Source organism: Syngnathus scovelli, chromosome 13, assembly GCF_024217435.2.
Source record: "Syngnathus scovelli strain Florida chromosome 13, RoL_Ssco_1.2, whole genome shotgun sequence".
In the NCBI taxonomy this organism is placed as follows: Eukaryota; Metazoa; Chordata; class Actinopteri; order Syngnathiformes; family Syngnathidae; genus Syngnathus; species Syngnathus scovelli.
Window position 1 is genome coordinate 14,799,604 of NC_090859.1, and position 18,911 is coordinate 14,818,514.

At 50.9% G+C, this 18,911-nt stretch overlaps 1 protein-coding gene and 1 long non-coding RNA gene across 6 annotated transcripts; one reads left to right on the forward strand and one right to left on the reverse strand.

Annotated features, from left to right (window-relative positions):
* Positions 1–231: 231 nt before the first annotated feature.
* Positions 232–18,088, reverse strand: garnl3 (GTPase activating Rap/RanGAP domain like 3). 5 transcript variants are annotated; one of them, XM_049738338.1, is made up of 31 exons: positions 17,847–18,088; positions 12,649–12,718; positions 9,552–9,626; positions 9,339–9,438; positions 9,098–9,216; positions 8,835–8,899; positions 8,530–8,593; positions 8,387–8,413; positions 8,223–8,298; positions 8,057–8,155; positions 7,857–7,960; positions 7,675–7,783; positions 7,553–7,598; positions 7,348–7,454; positions 7,160–7,275; positions 6,514–6,618; positions 6,368–6,442; positions 6,175–6,289; positions 5,913–5,939; positions 5,688–5,807; positions 5,016–5,132; positions 4,784–4,941; positions 4,543–4,701; positions 4,293–4,359; positions 4,116–4,223; positions 3,759–3,877; positions 3,267–3,402; positions 3,134–3,193; positions 2,221–2,448; positions 2,025–2,148; positions 232–1,930 (listed from the first exon to the last, which is right to left on the reverse strand). In XM_049738338.1, the coding sequence occupies exons 1-31, from the start codon at positions 17,942–17,944 to the stop codon at positions 1,780–1,782; spliced, it is 3,144 nt and encodes a 1,047-aa protein (XP_049594295.1). In that variant the 5' UTR covers positions 17,945–18,088; the 3' UTR covers positions 232–1,779. The 5 variants fall into 5 exon arrangements, with proteins under 5 accessions (XP_049594295.1, XP_049594293.1, XP_049594294.1 ...); XM_049738336.1 differs by having other exon boundaries at positions 6,514–6,636; XM_049738337.1 differs by having other exon boundaries at positions 9,339–9,441.
* LOC137840861 (uncharacterized) lies at positions 17,521–18,203 on the forward strand. Its single transcript, XR_011087978.1, has 3 exons — positions 17,521–17,696; positions 17,799–17,920; positions 18,086–18,203. It is a non-coding gene; the product is annotated as an uncharacterized lncRNA (long non-coding RNA).
* The last annotated feature ends 708 nt before the right edge of the window (positions 18,204–18,911 follow it).

An 18,911-nucleotide genomic window follows, 5' to 3' on the forward strand; every position in this document is an offset into this window, starting at 1 on the left:
TTTTGCTCTTCCCCCTCCCCTGCCCTTGCCCTCCCCTCCCTGGATTTTCCAGGCCGGTTCCCGTCAAGAGGCCCTGTTTGTGTTGGAACGGCCAGCGGATTGTTCGGCGGGAGGCCATAAAACGAGCGGGAAGCAAAGCAAAGTGAAAATCATTCTCCTCACTTGGAATGGAAATAACCCGAGCACGTCGACAAATGCGTCAGCACTTGACACGCAAAAAACACAAAGGGCTGAAATTTCATAAATATTTATGACATATCAATAAACAGAAAGACTTACTTTCACAGCGGTGGTCTACAGCACTTGTTTCAAATAACTGCTCCAATAATCATCGTCATAACAACAATAGTCATCATCATCGTCATAATAAGCTCTGCTTCATAATTTGAGGCCACATTTGATACACAAACATTTACAAGTAGTACTTGGCATTAAAAACAATGGCGGTACAATATTTTTAAGACACTTGGTGTTGGTTTTTTTCCACGTGTGTGTGTGTGCGTGTGCGTGTGTGTTTTGTTTCATTGGATAGCACAAAGAGGTTCAGCAACGATCCAACAACAACAACAACAACAACAACAAAAGAGCCAAAGGGAGGTAGACAAAGGAAAACAAACAAAGAAGCAATAAGACGGGAACCCGGCCGTCATAATAAACATGAGAGTGGAGGACCTTTGTAAACATTGCGTAACATTTTGCGTGTGTGTGTGTGTTAACATTTCCTGGTTTGAGGAAGTGACGAGGTCATGCAAAGTTCTACAAAGGCTGCTGCGGGGACTGGCCCTTCAAAAGCTGATTTTGTTCATGGATTGATTGGACTTCAGATTGTGATGCTGAGTGCTTCCAAAAGGGTGCATTTGGAAAAAAGTGCTCATACAGCCAACCCCGTTGCTTCGTTTGAAAATGATCTTTTACAATAAACACTTAGAATTAGTGCCAATTTTGTTTCCATTTGCTTCGGAGATGTTGGGCAAATGCGCATTTCTTGTAACGAATTTGGACTGCTTACCTGGAAAAGGACTACAATCATGGCTGCTAGCGCCAAGCCCTGAAGGAGCCGACGCAGATTCCGCTGGCGCTGGCTGCTGGGAAATGGCACTTTGGGGAAGGAAGGAAGGAAAGTCCTCCAGCCCTCGTATCAACCTGTGAAAGGGCAATCAGCCAGAGAACACACCATTTCTGCTCTTCTTACTAAATAAGAGAATAAAATAGATTTGTTTTGATAGAATACATCTAGAAATCCGCGTCATGGCGCCACTTTGTGTACAAACAGACTTCTACGAGCGACATTTTTTCCAAAATATAATCAGCACATCTCGTGATACCACACTTAAATCATCAAATTGGGGTTGAACCTGACACCGGTCGCCACTCTTTGGGTATTGATTACGAACACTCGCGCACTGACACATCCGTCGGACGCGGCGGCCATCTTGAACGAGGGGAGACAAAAATAACATGAAATAAAAAAATGAAATACATTTGCATAAAAACAAAAAAGAAAACAGTAACCAAAAAACCCCCACAATAGTCTACTACTCACAGAAAATTTGGATTATTGAGCTTTTGGGGGAAATTTCAGGATCAATACACGAGTTTCACTGGTGACCTTTTCAAAGCGTTTCGGGGTCTTACAATTACACCGTAACACGCACACACTCTCTCCCTCCATATGTATATTTTTTCTATATGTCTTGAAATGTCAGCCCAAAATCCCATATTTTTTGTGAGCAGTGTCAAAAGGTACACGAGTGAGAGAAGTGCACAAGGGGATTGTCTTCACTTGAGGTCCAGGACGTCTTCCTCGAAGGACGCGGCGAAGGCGCCGGCCAGGGGTGGAGGACTTTCGGCCCCGAGCACCGATATCTCTGGCTCCGCCTCCAAAATAGAAGCCGCGTCCAAGTCGGCGTCGCCTGCCTCCGAGTCCAATCTGAGGAGCGGTAAAATTGCCCAGATGAGCTCATACGCTCACCGCATCGGACGGTTTCATATTGTCAGCCCGACCGAGTTGGACGGCATCCGACCTGTCGCTGTTGGTGGACATTAGCGCTCGCTCTCTGGGCTCCTCCGCCGCCACGTTCTTTTTGCTGGCTTTCCTCGTTTTGGACACGCCGCCGTCTGGTTTAATGCTCGGTTCTTCTGTGAGACCTGTTAAAAAGATTCAAAAGTGTGTTATTTACATAAATAATATTGCAGAAAGAAGCGCAAAGGATGTTTTACCCAGCAGCTCCTTGCGCGTGCGGCTCGCTATCTCCTTGATTTCCATGCGGGACAGGGAGAGCGAGTGCGTGGCCGAGACGAGGGGGCCGGCGCACGCCACCGGGACGGGAGCGGCGGGCGGCGCCGTCAGCACCTTGTTGACCAGCGGCGATTTGAGGGGCCTCTCCACGCTCCGGCCCACCAGGTTGCACAGGGGGATCTTGAAGATGTGCTTGCACGCCGACTCGCCTGGGAGGAGGACACAAGAGAGCTTGAGCACAATAAATATATGCGTAGGGAAACAAAACATTTGAAAATTTGGGTTTCTTTGGAGCACGGCAAAAACAAGCTTTGGCAGTTGCCAGTGGCCACTGGGGGGCGTTGCTGCCGCTCCCAAGAGCTATCTAATGAAATGCCAGCACACGCCTTGCGGCTTATTCGGTCGGGTCAGTCGGGTGATTGGCGTCATCCGGCCAATGAGATGGGATTTGATTTGATTTTTTTTACGAGGGCTCTTAGTGCTAATTGCTGCAATGACATCACCTGACCCCGCCCCACACCTCCCCCAAGGAGCTCCACCCCCCTCATCCACTTCCTCCTCCCTTTTGGAGGCGTCGTTATTTGGACTGGGGCGGACAAAAGTCTCCATGGCGACAGTGCAATCTATAAATCACCCCCCCCCCCCCCTTCCATAGCGACCTCATCTGCTTTCAAGCACCAACTACTCCGCACGCCATTTGGAGCTTTGTCATCGCAGCGCTGACTGAAGTGTCGCTCGAATAATTCAATTTGAAACATGACAAGACAAACTTGGGGTTTCGAATCTGGGTAAGGCTTTTAAATTGGGGTTAGGCTGATGAGGTAAGTGGAAAAATAGGACAAGATAAGACATGGAGCCATTCACGTAACATTCCGGCGACGTCGTTCACGATACCTTCAGCGTCCTTAGACGTGTAAAGCGAAAGCTTGGTACCGTAGGGGATTCGTATGGAATCTGAAAGCAAACCAAATACCTTATTGGCCAAAATCAGCACCTGGTGGGATTTTTATTCTCCGAGAAGGCTTACCGTCCCCGAGGGGCGAGGGGAAAACGGGCATCTCGTAGCCGGTGGGCGTCTGCGGGGAACTCTGCGAGCTGGCGTCCCTGGAACTGCAGTTGGAGGCCGAGCTCACCGGAGCCGACGACACAAAGTAGATGTCCGACTGCCAAGATTGAGATGAGGGAGAGCAGACTTCACTTTGTGCGTGAATGAAACACGAGCGTGTTGTTACTGCCCGGCAAGCCAACACATCGACCGCCGGCCCCGCTGTTTCCCGGCGGGCTCGTAAAAGCGGGTGAAACCGGAGCGCTGAGACGGCATTATGCGCCGATGCTGAAAAGAGACTTCCTCCGGTGAGGAGAGCCCAACGCTGCTGCCGCAAAGTGTGGCAACCACAAAAGGAGATTGGTGGACAACCCAAAAGAACCCACAATGACATCCAAAGGACCTCATGAGTTCCGCTGTCCGAAGAAGGCAAATACTCCGCTCCACATTCTCGGAAGAAAATCCAGTACTGACCCGCGAAGAGGCCAGCTGCAGCTCCGGGACCACCGCCGTGTACACCAGGTTGCCGTTGACCACCAGGCGGATCTCGATGGAGTCGGTGGTGAAAGCCAGGATGTATGGGAAGGCGCACACTGGAGAGAAAAACAAACACCGGCGGAAGGATGATAGCTCAGCACATGATATGCTGCCCCCTACTGATCTGGAGTGTGAAATGCTCATTACATTTTGCAAAACAGTTGCTTGAATGTATAGTGTGTGTGTGTGTGTGTGTGTGTATAAATATGGGAAGGCGCCGCTAATGAGCGTACATGTGCGACATGACGCTCCATGGCGACGGCAAGCGCATGTGGCATCGCCATGGCAACGTACCAATAGCGTTGGGCATCTGGTTCCAGCTGAAGTGGAAGTCGGAGGCGTTGGACTGGATCATGGGCGTGGAGCCGTTGAACGGACACACTTTCTTGTACGAGCAAATATCTGCCAAAAGAAGCAATTAGGAATGACAATTTGTTGGCTGTGGAAAAAAAGTGACCTCGGTGTACGCACAATTGTAACACAAGAGCAGCCCAGCCTCGCCATCCTCGTACACGTCGATAGCCGCCACAAAATTGACCTGAGAAGAGGAAAGCGCCATTGTAACAATCAAAAGCTTTCTTCTGTGGCATTTCACCTGCTACGCTAGCATTATGCGAGCAGACGTTGGCTCAACAATTCTGTAGTTTGCTGGAAATGTACGCCACGCACGCACGCACGCACGCACGCACGCACGCACGCACGCACGCACGCACGCACGCACCCTGTTGGCGTCGACGTGGTGCAGCCGGTAGGCGTCGCCCGTGCTCTCGTTGATCAGGTCAAACTGATGCTTGTAGCCCACGCAGATCATGTTGTCGTTCTCGCCCGTCGGCCCGTCCACCAGCGCCATTACGGCGGGCGGGTCGCACAGGCAGATCTCCTAGCGGAAAGGAGCGAAACCCATCGGGTGACATTTCCGTCATCCGCGGTCTGAGCCCGTGCGCGGCGCGGCGGCGCCGTACCCGAATGTACTGAAACTCCTCCACCGGCGAGTCGACCCCGCCCACGGCGCTGAAGCCTTCGAAACGTTTGCGGGTGATGAGGAGCAGCTTGTTCCGGATGGCCGCCACGATCCTCAACTCCGAGCCGTGGTGCGTGTTGATGGAGTACAAATGGCAACCTGGCGGCACGGGCCGAGACTGTCAGAGTCACGTGGGCGGCCATCGGCCGGCCGGCCGGTCGGTCAGGGCCTACCTTTGGTTTTCTCCAGTTTATTTTCCCGGCTATCGCACTTGCCCCGGGCCTGTTGGCGCTCCTCCAGGCCTCTCCTGAGCGTGCTCAGACGGAAGACGTACAGTCGAGCGTCCTTCCCTGGGACAGACACGAGCCTTCATTTTTACGCTGCTGCGTCAGCAGAAGTAGCCGTAAAAATGTCAGGAAAATATCTATCTTGGGAGACAACGAGTATGAATATTTGGCCCCGCCCCTGCAGTGACAACAAAATATTGCGATCACACCGTCGGGCCTGGTTATCCTGGAAGATGCGCGTTTCCTGGGAGAAGCCCGTCGAGGAGCCGTAAAATGTCGGGGTAAATGCGGCGCTGCGGTGGCGTGGCGCCATCAAAAGCAAATTAATCGCATTTGTCAGGATGAGGCCGAGCGGGAAAATTGATGACGCGCTCCTCGGATGCGGCCGTTTTCCTGCCGCGTGTGTTCTTCAGACACATTTCCTTTGGCTCCTTAAGGATAAACGGAGCCAAACGACAGCACGCTAGCGACGTGACATCGGGTCGATAAGCTCAGTGAAGCAAAGGAGGTCGGCGGCCGCCGACGCGTCCGTCCGCTGCCAAAGCAAAACGCTGCACAGTGGCGGATCCTTGGCTAGCTTGGGGGAGAAAAAAAAAAAATCTGCTTAACTGCCTTCACCTTTGTCTGCTCTGGTGATGAGCAGGTCCTGAGGCTCAAGTATGTGCATCTGCTTCACCGCCAGCGTCTTGTCAAACACCTGCGCCGCTGCCGCCGCCGCCGCCGGGAGAGCCTGAGCCTCTGCCGCACACAATAGCCAGTAGTAAGCCAAAAAAAAGAAAGGTCAAAGCTGACCAGAAAAAACAAAAACAAAGGAAATGACGGGTTGACGTTGGTGGCGCTCACCAGTGCTGGATGAAGGCAGATCAGGGCCTGGACGGGGGCGAAAAAAAAAAAACACACACACACACACACACACACAGCATTGACATTTGAGTGGCTCAGTTCCATTTTTGTCATAGTGAGTTGAGGAGATGAATGAAAATCAAAACATCACAAAGCTGGAAAAGAAAAAAAAAGAGCGTCCGTATCAATGAGCCGCTTTATTTTTGGATTGCCAATTGAAGGGCGGAGGGATGGACAGAGAGGACAATTGCAATGAACTCACCGTCCAGCAGTAGGACCCCCGCCGTGTCGGTGGCCACCAGCAGCGACTGGCCCCACGAGTCGGCGCACACCACCTCGTGAGGGAACGCGCTGCAGAACGACTGCGACTCCCACGGCTGCCGCACACGTGCACGCACACACGCACGCACACACGTCAGAGCGGCTCTTTGCGGCCACGAGCCGAAAGGCGTCACCTCTTTTCTGCACAAGCCGGTGGTGACCAGGCTGGTGGGGGCGTCGCCTCTCACGATGGTCTTTAGCTTGAGAGCCTGCGCGGTGCAGAGCATTTCATTTTGGTTCCAATTCTGCGCTTACGTCGCAATCCCGCTTGCGCTTTGACCTGGCCGATCCTGACAAACTCGGCCTGGCGCGCCTCCTCCTTCTTGCGCGCCGACTTGGGCGACTCGGGCAGCACGTCGCTGAAGGAGCGGCGGTTCAGCATGTTCTGCGGGGAGAAAGGGACCTAATGGGTGGCGCCGGCGCACAAACACGATGGATGGAGGTGGAAGAAAGCACAAGAGGCGTCTTAGAGAGGCCCGGCACGGCACGGCACGGCACGGCACGGCAAACTGTACAAAAGTCCATTTTTCAGTCGTCTGTATTTCAACATGCTTAATAAAACGGAGCGACTCTAAGTAAACATCTACGTTCATCGGTTTTGTTGACAGTACGAGGCACGTGCGACTTAAGTGCGCGCGTACGTGCATGCGTGAGCAGCTTTTGCCTTTTCGGCTTGACAGTGACAGCCAGAGTCAGCTGGGAGGAAACACGCAAAAAAAAAGGGGCACTGCAGTGGAATTGGGAAGTGTGTGTGTGTATATATACGTGTGTGTGCGCGTGCGCTGTGGTGCAGTACGCAGTGGGACGCAGTGGAGAACACAGTCAGCAGCTTCTCAAGTCGCAGTGGTGACATGGAAGAAGAAGAGGAGGAGGAGGAGGAGGAGGAGGAGGTGGGGGGGTACTCAAAAACCTTTTGGTTCTGGTACCTTGTGCAGGTCGGGCATGAGGTCCTGGTAGAGCGAGCGGATCAACATGTCCAAGGTCCGCTGACGCTTCTGGGCAAACGTCGGCGTCTCCAGTGTGGCTTTCTCTCCGTTGATTACTGTGTGAAGAAATCGCATTGGTTGACGTGGCTCCGCTATAACAAAAATAAATATGTACAAAACAATCTTACGTTTGACTAATAAAAAGTCCCTGAATTCGCGGTGATCCGTAAAGACCGGCGGCGACGGCAGAGGCGGTCCAAACAGCGGGACGCTCTCCTCGGAAAAAATCTTCAACCTGCAGCGAGAGAGAAGGGAAATAGTCACCCAAAAATTAAAATAAAATAAAATAATAATAAAAACACCTCTTGGAAATTTTTGTGAGTGCTCGCTTACCTGTAACTGTCAGTCTGGCAATTATAGCGAACTAACGCAAAAATATCTGCGCACGCGCGAGTGAAGGAAACACGGACAAGAACAGAGACGAAGCGGCGGCCGGCCTGCCGGCGCAAGGATACGGGTGAAGTGCGAGCGGATCATGGACGGCTTGAAGGACGACGACGCCTCGTCGCCCTCCTGGAACACGATGGTCACGATGTCGTTTCCGATGTGGCGCTTGCGCTCCACCTGCGGCAGGGGGCGACAAAAACACCCGAGTCATAAATGCTGACTCGAGGGCGTAACGTGAGCACACGCGCACCTGTTGTTTGTTCTCTTTGGAGTAGGGCAACATGGTGGACACGTGGAACATGAGCTCGTGGCCCTGATACACCGTGTAGATGGACTTGATCCCCGTAGTGTCGTCTGCGACAACGAGCAAGCCGGTCAAACAATGGCGTGCTCTTCTTGGCTAGCTCACAAACTGATTAGCTTAGCATAGCATAGCAAAACACCACTTACTCTTGGTGTCCAGGCCTCCCCGATAGCCGGCCCAACCCTGCAAGGTTACGCTGTCGCCGAGGAGCTTGAGGAACTTATCGAAGCTCTCGCTGCCCATTTCTACAGGTGACAGACAAATGCCGTGGGAATAATGTTTCGCCAAGCGGGGAACCGTTTGACAGTTTACCATTGCTGAACATCTCGTCGTCCGTGAGCTGTCCGTCTTTAGCAAACAGGACACCGAATTTAAAGTTGACGGAGCCCTGCGGAAAGGTTACACTCATCATGAAAGCCGTGGAAAAATAAAAATATATACTTTATATACAAATCACAGTAAGTGCCATCTTTTACCTCCTGCTCCTCCAACACGAGCAGATCCTGAGGAGCAGAGAACACAAAAGTTAGCTACGGTGGCTATCGCTACACGACGTGACTTTGCATGGCGTGTCACGACTTGACATTATGCTACGAGTGCGCTGGAACATCCCGCTCACCTTCTGAATGTCGGGGTTGAGGATCTCCCGCGGGCCTTTCTCAAACCTGTCCATGTTCATGGCGCTGGGAACATGCAAGAGTGGAAAAGGGAAGAGAAGAGAAGAGCAGCGTAGGGCAAATCGCCTGAAGGCACTCTGAGCAAAATGCTAAGCCACTCGGCCTTTAACATGCGGACATTTTCGCAAAGCACCATGGTTGACTGCGTGCGTTCCAATATTGATGAGTGTGTGTCTGTTTGCTTTTTTTTAATCCATTCCCAACACATTTCATCTTGCTGTCTGAGTTTCAGCAAGCGTCTCCTCACCTGAGGATGGACTTGACCGATAGTGTTTTGGTGGGGCTGTAAGGGAGGCTGATCTTCAGGGTGCCCTGTGCACGCATGAACCACAAAGAAAAAAAAAAGCAACGTTAAATCCAGCGCCAACACAACGTGACAAATGACTCGCACAATGTTGCCAGAATGCTGAGTCATGGTGGTCTGATGTATGTACACCTACATCCATGACTCAAGATGTTGATCAACACCGAAGCAGGCGCCATGCTAGCGGACATTTCGTGGGTCAATACCGTTTTCCTCCAGAGGATGGCTCGGTACTGCGGAACCCGCTGGTTGTTCTGGTCGGACAGGACCACCGACAGGTAGAAGGGGTTCTTCTCCGCATCCGTGCCCACGTAGTTTTGGTGCACTGATACAAAATAAATACGTTACGCCTTGTACCAAGAGTTGAACGACTTTGGCGTGTTTGTGATGCTGCTGCTGCTGCTGCTGCTGCTGTCGGCAGCGCATGTGACATTTTGTCCAACTGACCTTTCCCCAGGAAGTATTTAAAGAACCATCTGGTGTGGTACTCGGGATTTTCCAAGTGCACGTCGGTTCTCCTCCAGGTACCGGGAGCGTAGTCCAAATTCTGCTTGTCACACAAATGAGGCCCAAATAAGTCAGTCACTGAAGTCATACATGGAATAATAATTTAAAAATGTTTTTTTCTCGGTGGCGGCACAAATTCCACATGGTCAGTACCTCATCGGTGGAGCCATTCTCCACGCGGAAGCGCCCCGCCCTCTGAATGGCCCCGTCTGCGTCGCTGGATATCAGCTGTCGGGAGAACATCATTTTAAAAATGCCTACTACAAAAATGTTCTCACACACACACACACACGAGTGACATTTTTCTCACTGCTAAAGAAACTGGACATTAGACTGAAGTACGCTGAAGTGGCGAGGTGTGTATGAGAGGTAATCCGCAAATATGCTTCTGATGGCTCCTCACACGCACACACACACATGCACGCGCTGAGTAATGAGGAGGCTCACAAATACACAAGAGGACAAAGAAGTACGGTGGATCATCATCACAATTGCGCTGCATGTTTGGTCGCTAGGCAACCGGACGTATCACTTGTGCCTTTTGACCATCACCCCTGTCACCCACCCGCCCAATTAGCCCCTCCCTCCCTCCCTCCCCGCCTCCTTCTCAACGGAGATCATTGTGAAGACGCGGCGAGGCAAAGCGGCATGTCAGAGTTGGTTTTCACGAATCCATTTTGTCTGTCCATATTATTGAAAGAAGTACACAAATGCACATCTTGCACATCCAAGGTGATTATTGCTAACGAAAAGTAAACAATAAAAAAAAGTCATCATCAAAAAAAACAAAAAAAAACAAAACAAGGAGCCACACGGGGCCCTGGAGCCGCAGGTTGCCGACGCTGGCAAATACAAGCACCAACGGGAATCTAGTTGTTTCTATTCAAGCGGCCATGCGTGCGAGTGTTTTGTCATTGCGGGCGAGCAGGTGGCCGCCCGGCTAATAAACAACGGCGCGGCGCGACCTCCATATTGATGCAGGCGGGAAAAAAAGCAGAGTTGCCCAGCCAGCGCTGCCGTTCCATTTCAAAGTGTAAAGTGCATGAGGAAGCTGTCTATCCCCCCCCGCCCAGCCCCATCTTCCTCGTGCAACATTAAGCATCTAATGGTGGGATAATGGAGGGGAAGCTGACTGAGTCTTTCCTCGCCGCTCCTCGCCACCCGCCAGAAGAGAGACGTATGGAGGACGCAAAGCCATCGCCTTCCACCGACCGGGCTGGACGTTTTAACAAGAGAGACGGACACAAATCAAGTCTTTGAATTATGCAACACCAGAGTGGAGCCTTCCTGGCTCGGAGAGACTACACCAAACAAATACAGCGGAACAGAATTGAAATTGTTTTGTGAAGCCGAAAGGTTGACAAAATCCGCTGGTGTTTTTCACGGAAGGAATGAAAATGCAATCGACTGGTCGCAGCTGCAGGATGACATCATTTCTATTCTGTGCAATATCAAAGTGACGCCCATTGAAATTCTCGTTCCGTGGATAAAGCCACCGTCTGCTAATTTCAATTAGCCGGTCTATGGTGTTTTGTATGATATGTTAGCATTAAGCTAGCAAGATTTTGCCGTTTGTATCCCTTTGGCATCACCCCTGACGTCATTTCGGCGGGGAGGTGACAAAGCTGTGCTAAATGACTACATTTGGCGTCTTGTTATTGATATGGGATCTCATCAGCGGACATGTGGGTGCAGCCTCACGATTCCCCGGAGAAGGAGGGCGGGCGGGCGGGCGGCGGGCGTTCGCGCTGGGATAAATGATGTGACATTGGCAGGGTGTGGCCGGCCCTCGGGGACTTGGGAGGGGGGCAGATGTGTCACAGCATGGCGCTGGGCAACGTCTGCTTTACAAGATGATTAATGTATTGCAGTTGGCGGGGGGGGTCAGCGAGACCAGACAGCCCCATTTGCTCCCCTGCCCTCATTAGCTCATTCGTTTCATGCGACGTGCATTTCTGGCGCTTTCCCTTCCTTTGTAATCAATATGCATTTGTTTCATCAAAAACAACAGTTTCTCATCCAAAATGGAGAAAATGAGATGTTTGTGAAACCAAACGTGCCTTTAAAGATTTTTCTGCTGGGGTGAAAACTATCAAACACTTTTACAGTGACTTTGCTTCATTGTTTTTCTATTTTTACAGTATCAGAAAAGCGAGGTAGTTCATATTAATAACTGCGGAATCATCTGCTCCGACTTTCATGTCCTGCAGGAAGCAATTTTCTTGTTGTTTGTGTCAACACTAGAAAAAGCAAAGGTAGAAGTGAACATGCGGAATTCGAGCGCCTGCTGCGGCCCGACTCAGCAGGCGTCCTCGGGTGTCAGACGCGCACGCACGCGCACACACGCGCGTCGGCTGGAGAGAGAGTCATCCAAAGTGACAAAGCGGACAAAAAGCCTTAGAGGCAACGTTGCCGGTTTGGTGGCGGCCAGCAGACGGGTGCGACGTTTGTTTCCGCCGTTTTGAAATCGAAAAATAACAATAACGCAATGCTAGCAAGCTAGGCTAGTCTTCGTCCATTGTAGCAGTTGTGTCGTTTTACTGCAACAGCCGTCTTGAGAGAGCCGATGGACTTTTTATTTGTTTATTTTAAGACTGTCAGTGACCTCATCCTGACTCTGACACAGCACTGTCACACACACGCGCCCACCCCGAGTGAAGCGTCCGTCTGTCGGTGCAGATTGGCAGCGTGCGCTTTCCCCTCCAGGCTAATCTGGTCCAGAAATGAGCGTCCTCCCAGGAAGCATAGCAAGAAGCAATAGTGACTCAACAGCTTAGTAGGGCCCCGCAACAGCTTTCTTGCATACTTCCTTTCATGCCAGCCGCGTCACAGCAACAACACGAATCAAGTGCGGGGGAAGACGAGGCAGCGGCGGCGGTGGGCACGGACCACGCCCAGTGCACGCTGACTCATCCGCCCACAGCGGCCGGCCCGTCTGTCCGGGTCAGTCCAATGAAGGAGAGCAGGGCAAAGACGAGGGAGAGCAACAAAGCTACCCCTAGATTCGCCGGAGACGTCGCAGCAAACTCCGCCCCCGCCATGCTTACGATGAAATACGATTCGCTCCGATTGCAACGCCGTGCGGCAATTAGCAAACGATACGTTCCCAGTACGCCACACCGTTCATTCCCTTTTCAGTAGGATACTTTTCCGATTTCAGATTGACTGGAGGTTTACTCCAGATGTGATTTTCCGATAGGCCTCTCTCCTCAATCCATAATCAGTATGGTTGACGGTGGCTATGACTCACCAGCTCCACAGAGCCGTAGTGCTTCCTGCTGAAGTCTCCACGCCGGCAGCCCAAGTCCTCCGAGGCTGAGCTGCAAGACAAACACACGCTGGGTAAAGACAAAATCTCTTGATACATACATGATGATGGCAAAAACTTTTATTTCAAACCAAAATGAATCCATTGAAAATCAATGTATGACATTTATGGCCATTTTATTTGTTTTTTTTGCTGCTGCAGGTGGGAGATGATCTTGCTGTTCTTTTCAACGCGTGAATAAAAGAGATGACAACGGTTGAGAAAGAACCAGCTCACGCCACGCCACGCCACGCCACCCCACCCCACCCCCGACCGCCCTGCTCAGGTTCCTGGTGGAAATGGAGGCGCTTATATATAATGCACGCTCGGAGCTTTTTCCAGCACATCCAGCCTCACTCACATCCAGTGGGCGGGTCGGACCCGGCCGGCTACTACGCCCGCGCTCCTTTTGCAAGACGCAAGATGAAACGACAGCAGAGAGGCTCACTCATGAAAAAGACGTCTCCCGTTGCAGCAGTGGCCGCCAAGATGCGGTGACTCATTAGCGCCCCCGCTATAGCGCGATAAAAATATATTGTACGCCTGCTGTGAACTCCGTTTGTATGGCATCGCTACTCTGCGTGCGTTCAAGTCACTTGAGGGCTCAAACACACCGAAGTGTTTACGCCGCTCAATGACATGTTAGCATTTCGCTAACTTTGGTTAGACAAAATAGTTCGGCTCAACATTTTTCGTTCTGTTTTGTTATACGGATCAGTTTTATAGGAAACTTCATCTGGGGGTGGTGACAAAGAAAAAAATTGAAGCAAACACACTCGGCCTCTTTTTTGGTAAACTCTTCCTTTTGTTCCTGTCATGTCGTTACAAGATGGCCGCCTATCTATTTCTTCATACACAAAGGGCAAAAGTTGCGATGACATTGCAGCAAAGCCCCACACAGAGGAGCTGTCTCACACACCTCTGCTACGACTGCGACACAACCTCACACGCCGCAAAATTGTCACATCGAAAAACAAGGTGGCGGAATAAAGTTCACACATTCATCCAGTCGCTATCGTGTTGTTAGCTAACAGAGGAACAAAAATAACCTGCATGTGAAAAAACAGCAGCATTTTTCCTGGGATGATTTTAGCTTTGTTTCATATGACAGGCGGCGCTGCTGATGCCGTTGGAACGCTGTCGCTAACCAAAACAGCAGCACCTCCGGAATATGTTCAGACATTCTCACGTGTTCGTTATACTGATACAGCCCAGTTGTTTGATTGAATAGCTGCTGCAGACCAAAAGTGGGGTGGAAAAAAACAAAACAAAAAAACAGTGGTTGTACTTTCGCCGAATAGCAAGACAGTTTTGCACATCAAACATGCGTCACATAAAGGCACATGTTGCCTTCGTGGTGTCCAAACTCCAGCAGCACGCCGCTGATCGAATTAACTTCCATGAGTGCAACGCAAACCTCGCTGGCGCATGCAAGACGAGCACGAGGAGGCGCATACATGCAACAGATGCAAGGTGCAAACAACAGCGGGGGTGGGGGGGGGGTGGATGCACAACATATGAGAAACACGGTGGCTTTTTACCGCTGATTGAAAGTCAACAGTTTACTGGATGCTGGATCCACGCTGTTCATGTCTACTCCAAAAAACTGGTGGAAAAGGGGAAAAAAAAAGAAGAAAACGAGCCCCCCCTACTCCTCCATGCAAACTCGTCCTCTCCTGGTATTGCTTCTTCTTGTTGTTCTCCGGCGCCCTGCTAAGCGAGCAGCATCCTCATCCTCATCATCTGTGCACACTGCGGCGCCCGCCCGCCGACACTGGCTGATCCAAAATGAAAAAGAAAAAAAAAAAAAAAAAAGCCACTCTGCGAATTGGTGGCTCCGCAGCGCCCGAGGAGAGGAGAGTACGTTCAGTGCCGCATGCCGCCCTCCCTCTGACCCCCTTGCATGTGTGTGTGTGAACGCGACACTTTTCGGCTGCTGCCTCCGTGGGAGTGGAAAAGGCGCCGGGTCCACAGCAGAAATCACCCCCCTCCCCCCTGTGACGTCAGCGTCAACCACGCCAAGCTCTTCTCTTTGCACTTAACATTCGCCCAAAGTGATGTCAGGATGCCGGATGACATAACGGTATCCCGGGCAGCGCGGCAGGAAACGAGGAAATGCAACGCAAAGTAAACAAATAAAAAATCGGCCAGGATTTCAATGAATGAAGATGGACAGCAACAAGCGACCATTCAGCCAGTCAATAATCTATTCTGTCCATCATCCAGTATCCTCCTCAAAACATCCACGGCATATTTTTACTACGCTCGCGTGATACCGCTGATGAAGAAAACTCACAAGGACAAACCTTGAAAAATGGGTCGAAAGTTAGATACACTGACTTCATTTTCATCAACAGTGAGACTCAAAAGTGAATACACACACAGGTGAAATGGAAGCTCAAGTACACCTGACACCATCACAAAAGACCCCCCCCCCCCACGGTAGAGGTGAGCGCATGCAGGAATTCTCAGCTCAGGCTAGACGCCACCGGGCTGCTGCTCATCAATATTTCATCAACAGAACCCCCCCCCCCCCCCGTGCGTGATGGGAAAACACCCAAAGCTACGCGAGCGACTTCTTTTTCTCGTCTTTGTCATGACACCCGAGCGGCGGAGTGGCGAGGATGCCGAAAATAGCGCCTTTTGTTAGCCTGCCGTCGGAATCCTTCTACAAGCAGCCTAATTAGACCCCAGGGCCGAGCTTACGCACAACAATGCGCCCCCTTACGCCGACGACCATCGTCGTGACCTTTGCGTCGGCGTCAACGAGGAGGTCGCGGAAGTAAGACGCTTGGCCACGGCAAGTCTGGGGACGGCAATCTGTTTGTCATGGCGACGACGGTAGGCGTGCGCTAATTAAGGAATTGTTCCATTTTGAATGGAGCGCATTGTGGCCTTTTTGTCCCTTCAACACCACCATAGCAAAAAACAAACCAGTTGACATGAACAATGTAGCCAAACGTGGCCTTTTGAGGCTTTCATATTAGAAGAAGCACAACATGAACATCGTTGGAATATCGCCCGCTACGATTCATTTTAGAGAAAAAGAAAACCTGGCTGGGGTCAATATGTTTTCGCTCCGTCGATAGGTAGCAGCTGACAGCGGTCAAATCCGCCACCAGGGGGCTTTGTTTCGCAGATCAATTGAGTGCTTTCGCCTTGAAGGCTGAGTTTGACATTTTGAAAGTAACCTTCACGCCGGCGAGCGGACGAGCTGGCCGACAGGAACCATGAAGCCTTTGACAAAAAAAACCACAACAACTTTGGCCCTTGATGGCCACCGTATTTGGACCTTTTGGTCATTTCAGGCCACCGTACTATTCGTGCTGGTTAGGTCAATCAAAAAAAAGTTGGCCTGTTGCCCATCGAGCGTCAAATGCCAGAGGGTTACCGGGGAAAATGTCATCGAGCGCAATTACCCAAACGACATTTGAATTGCTTTTGGTGCCCTCCGTTAGCATGAGTGTGCTAGCACCAACAAGAACAATTTTAGAGAAGCAACAGTAACAATATGCGCCGATGGCTAAAGAGGAAATAATATTGGATGCAAACGCATACGTTGAAATGAAATGTTGCGTTCCTTGAAGACTAAGTCGTTTATGAAGTTTCACTAATGACTTAAAAATGTTTTAAATACTATATTTATGTTTAGTGTTGACCCTGTAATTGACTTGCCTGCCGGTTTGGGTCTCAATCGTTTGATAGAGCCTGCCTTCTTGTGGTAAAAATCTTTCATTACAGCCAAATCACATCAGTTCATCTTGTTTGAAAATGTGTCCAACAATCAATCAATCAATCAATCAATCAATCAATCAATCAATCAATCAATCAATCAATCAATCAATCAGTCCTGCAACTGAACCCTAAGCCTGTTACATATAAATTTTTCATTTTCTTATCTATTACATTTTACTCAAAATATTTGTAAAAACTCCACAGCATGAATGAGCAAAAAAACAATCCTTAACCAGATGCTTGCTAAAACTGAACTGAAATCAAATAAAAAGGCAAAATAAAACCTGACAAACTGCTTTAAAATAGTCGAAAATGAACTGAGACCAAAGTCAAAGCGAAATATTAATAACTTCAATGAAACATCTGTAACGGCCAACCCGACCTTGAAGCAAAACACACTCGCACACGCGACCGACCGGGAGCAGCTTTGAAGCGCTGCTGACCTCGAGCGCCAAGCCAACTGTACACTTGTCATTTGGGGGGAGGGCGGGGTCACCACCAGGGGGCGTCTGCCACAGACACTCCCACCCGCTCGCCTGCCCGCCCGCCCGCTCGCTCGCTCACTCTCTTTGCGTCATCGGCGGTTGAAAAGCATCCAAAAGCCTCCCAGCGTCCGCTGGCCCGGTTCCAGCCGACGAGAAGGGCCAATGTTTTTCCAGCCTTCCCGGAGAGCTTTTTCATTCAGTGCGAGCGAGCGAGCGAGCGAGCAAGGCTCTAAATGGAAGCAGATGTCGCCAACGACGAGCAAACGTCGACGCGGCGCTCCAATCAGAGGCTTGTTGGCCTTTCGTCTTCTAGCTCATAATTTGCGTCTCTTTTTCTAGGCGAAGGAAGCGTTTGGCTCACGAGCAGAAAGAGCCCTCAGACTTTGCAAAGGATCCCAACCTACTCCTAAAAGAAACCCCAACCTTAATCTAAACAACTCCAACATTGCCCAAACTTTCCATTTCAGCATTCTTGCGGTTCTGCTAATGAGCATTTTCCTATTTTGCAAAGATTGTGATCTTTGCTGCCATCTTGTGGCATCTATAGGCAATTACAACTCCATGTTTTTAATTGAAGGGGGGTGGGGTTGTTGTGGCATGGCTCGGTCTATTCAATGGTGCAGCCAGCGACACCCCCTCAGCCGTCCCTCAGTGTCCCCGTGCGCTTGACGGTTGGGTGCCCTCATCCCTGATTGGACGAGCAGGTAACCCCCCCCTGCCCTCCCCGGACAAAACGAAGCATGACTTGACATCCGCTCTGCAGCAGTTAAGGTGTGCAAAAAAACGCGATACAGAAGTGGCGAGCAAAATGCTCCACACATTGGTGCCACATGGCAGAGTGAACATTGGTCCTGGTTCTGGTCCTCCTTAAAGGAAGGTATGCAGAAAGAGCTGAGCTGAGCCGAGCCGAGCCGAGCCTACCTGGTAATCTCGAAGCTGCAGCCCTTGCGGAGGAGCTGCGCTCTCTTCCGCATGATGCCTTTGTCTCTGCCGAGGTAAACATTTTTATCCGAATTCATGAGCGCGCACTCGGTGAACTCCTTCCCCCTTCCCCAAAAGTCCCCCCCTTAAAAAAAAAACAAAAAAACAATCCTTTGCGGCTGAAAGTGATCTTGCAGACTTTTTCCTCCTCCCTCCTCCTCCCTCTTCTTCTTCTTCAGACAGGACAAAAAGGTTTGGTGAGGGAGCCGACGAGTGCGCACCGTCGCCGGCCAGTCAACGCCTCCATGCGAGCTTTCGGGGAACTGAGGAGTGAGGCTGAGGGTGGGCTGAGGGCGGACGGACGGACGGACGGGCGGACGGACGGGCGGGCGGGCAGGCGGGGGGCAGTTGGGGCTTTCCAGGCGCGAGCGACCGAGGGGTAGCGAGTTGCTCCCTAGCTGGGGACAACTACGCTGCCTCCGTACACAGAGACGTGAGAAAGTGAGCGAGCGAGAGAGAGAGAGAGCGAGAGAGAGAGCGAGAAAGAGAGAAAGTGAGAGAGAGGCCACATTCTTAGTGCACCTGGACAATTTTGCGCTGTCTTTTCGGGGTTGGTATAAAAATTGTTTTGGTTTTGCAATCTTTCAGATTTGGTCAATCTTGACATGACAGCGTGTTGAACTTGAACCTTTGGACTTGTTAGCATTTAGTCAGTCTTTTGTGCAATTTTGACCATCGAAGTGTGGTTCCCTTTTTGGTTTTGGAGGTGTCACAAAAGCAGAGAAAAAATATTGCATCACCCTTTCCTGACACAAATACTCTCCGCTTTTTTGCTGGGCCGCTAATGACTACGATAGAGGAAAAGCTTTTAATAGCTTTGCCGGCGAGCGCCGTTGCGTAAAGAGCAGATGCCTGCCGGCTGCCGCCCCCTCGTCGCATTTCTCGGCCGCCCGCTAAATCGTCGTAAACAAGCGCTTTGCGTGCAAAGAGCAACAACGGAAGAAAAGAAAATCAACTTGGCACCAAATGAAGAACGCAGCGGGAGACGCCGCTTCCATTGGATAC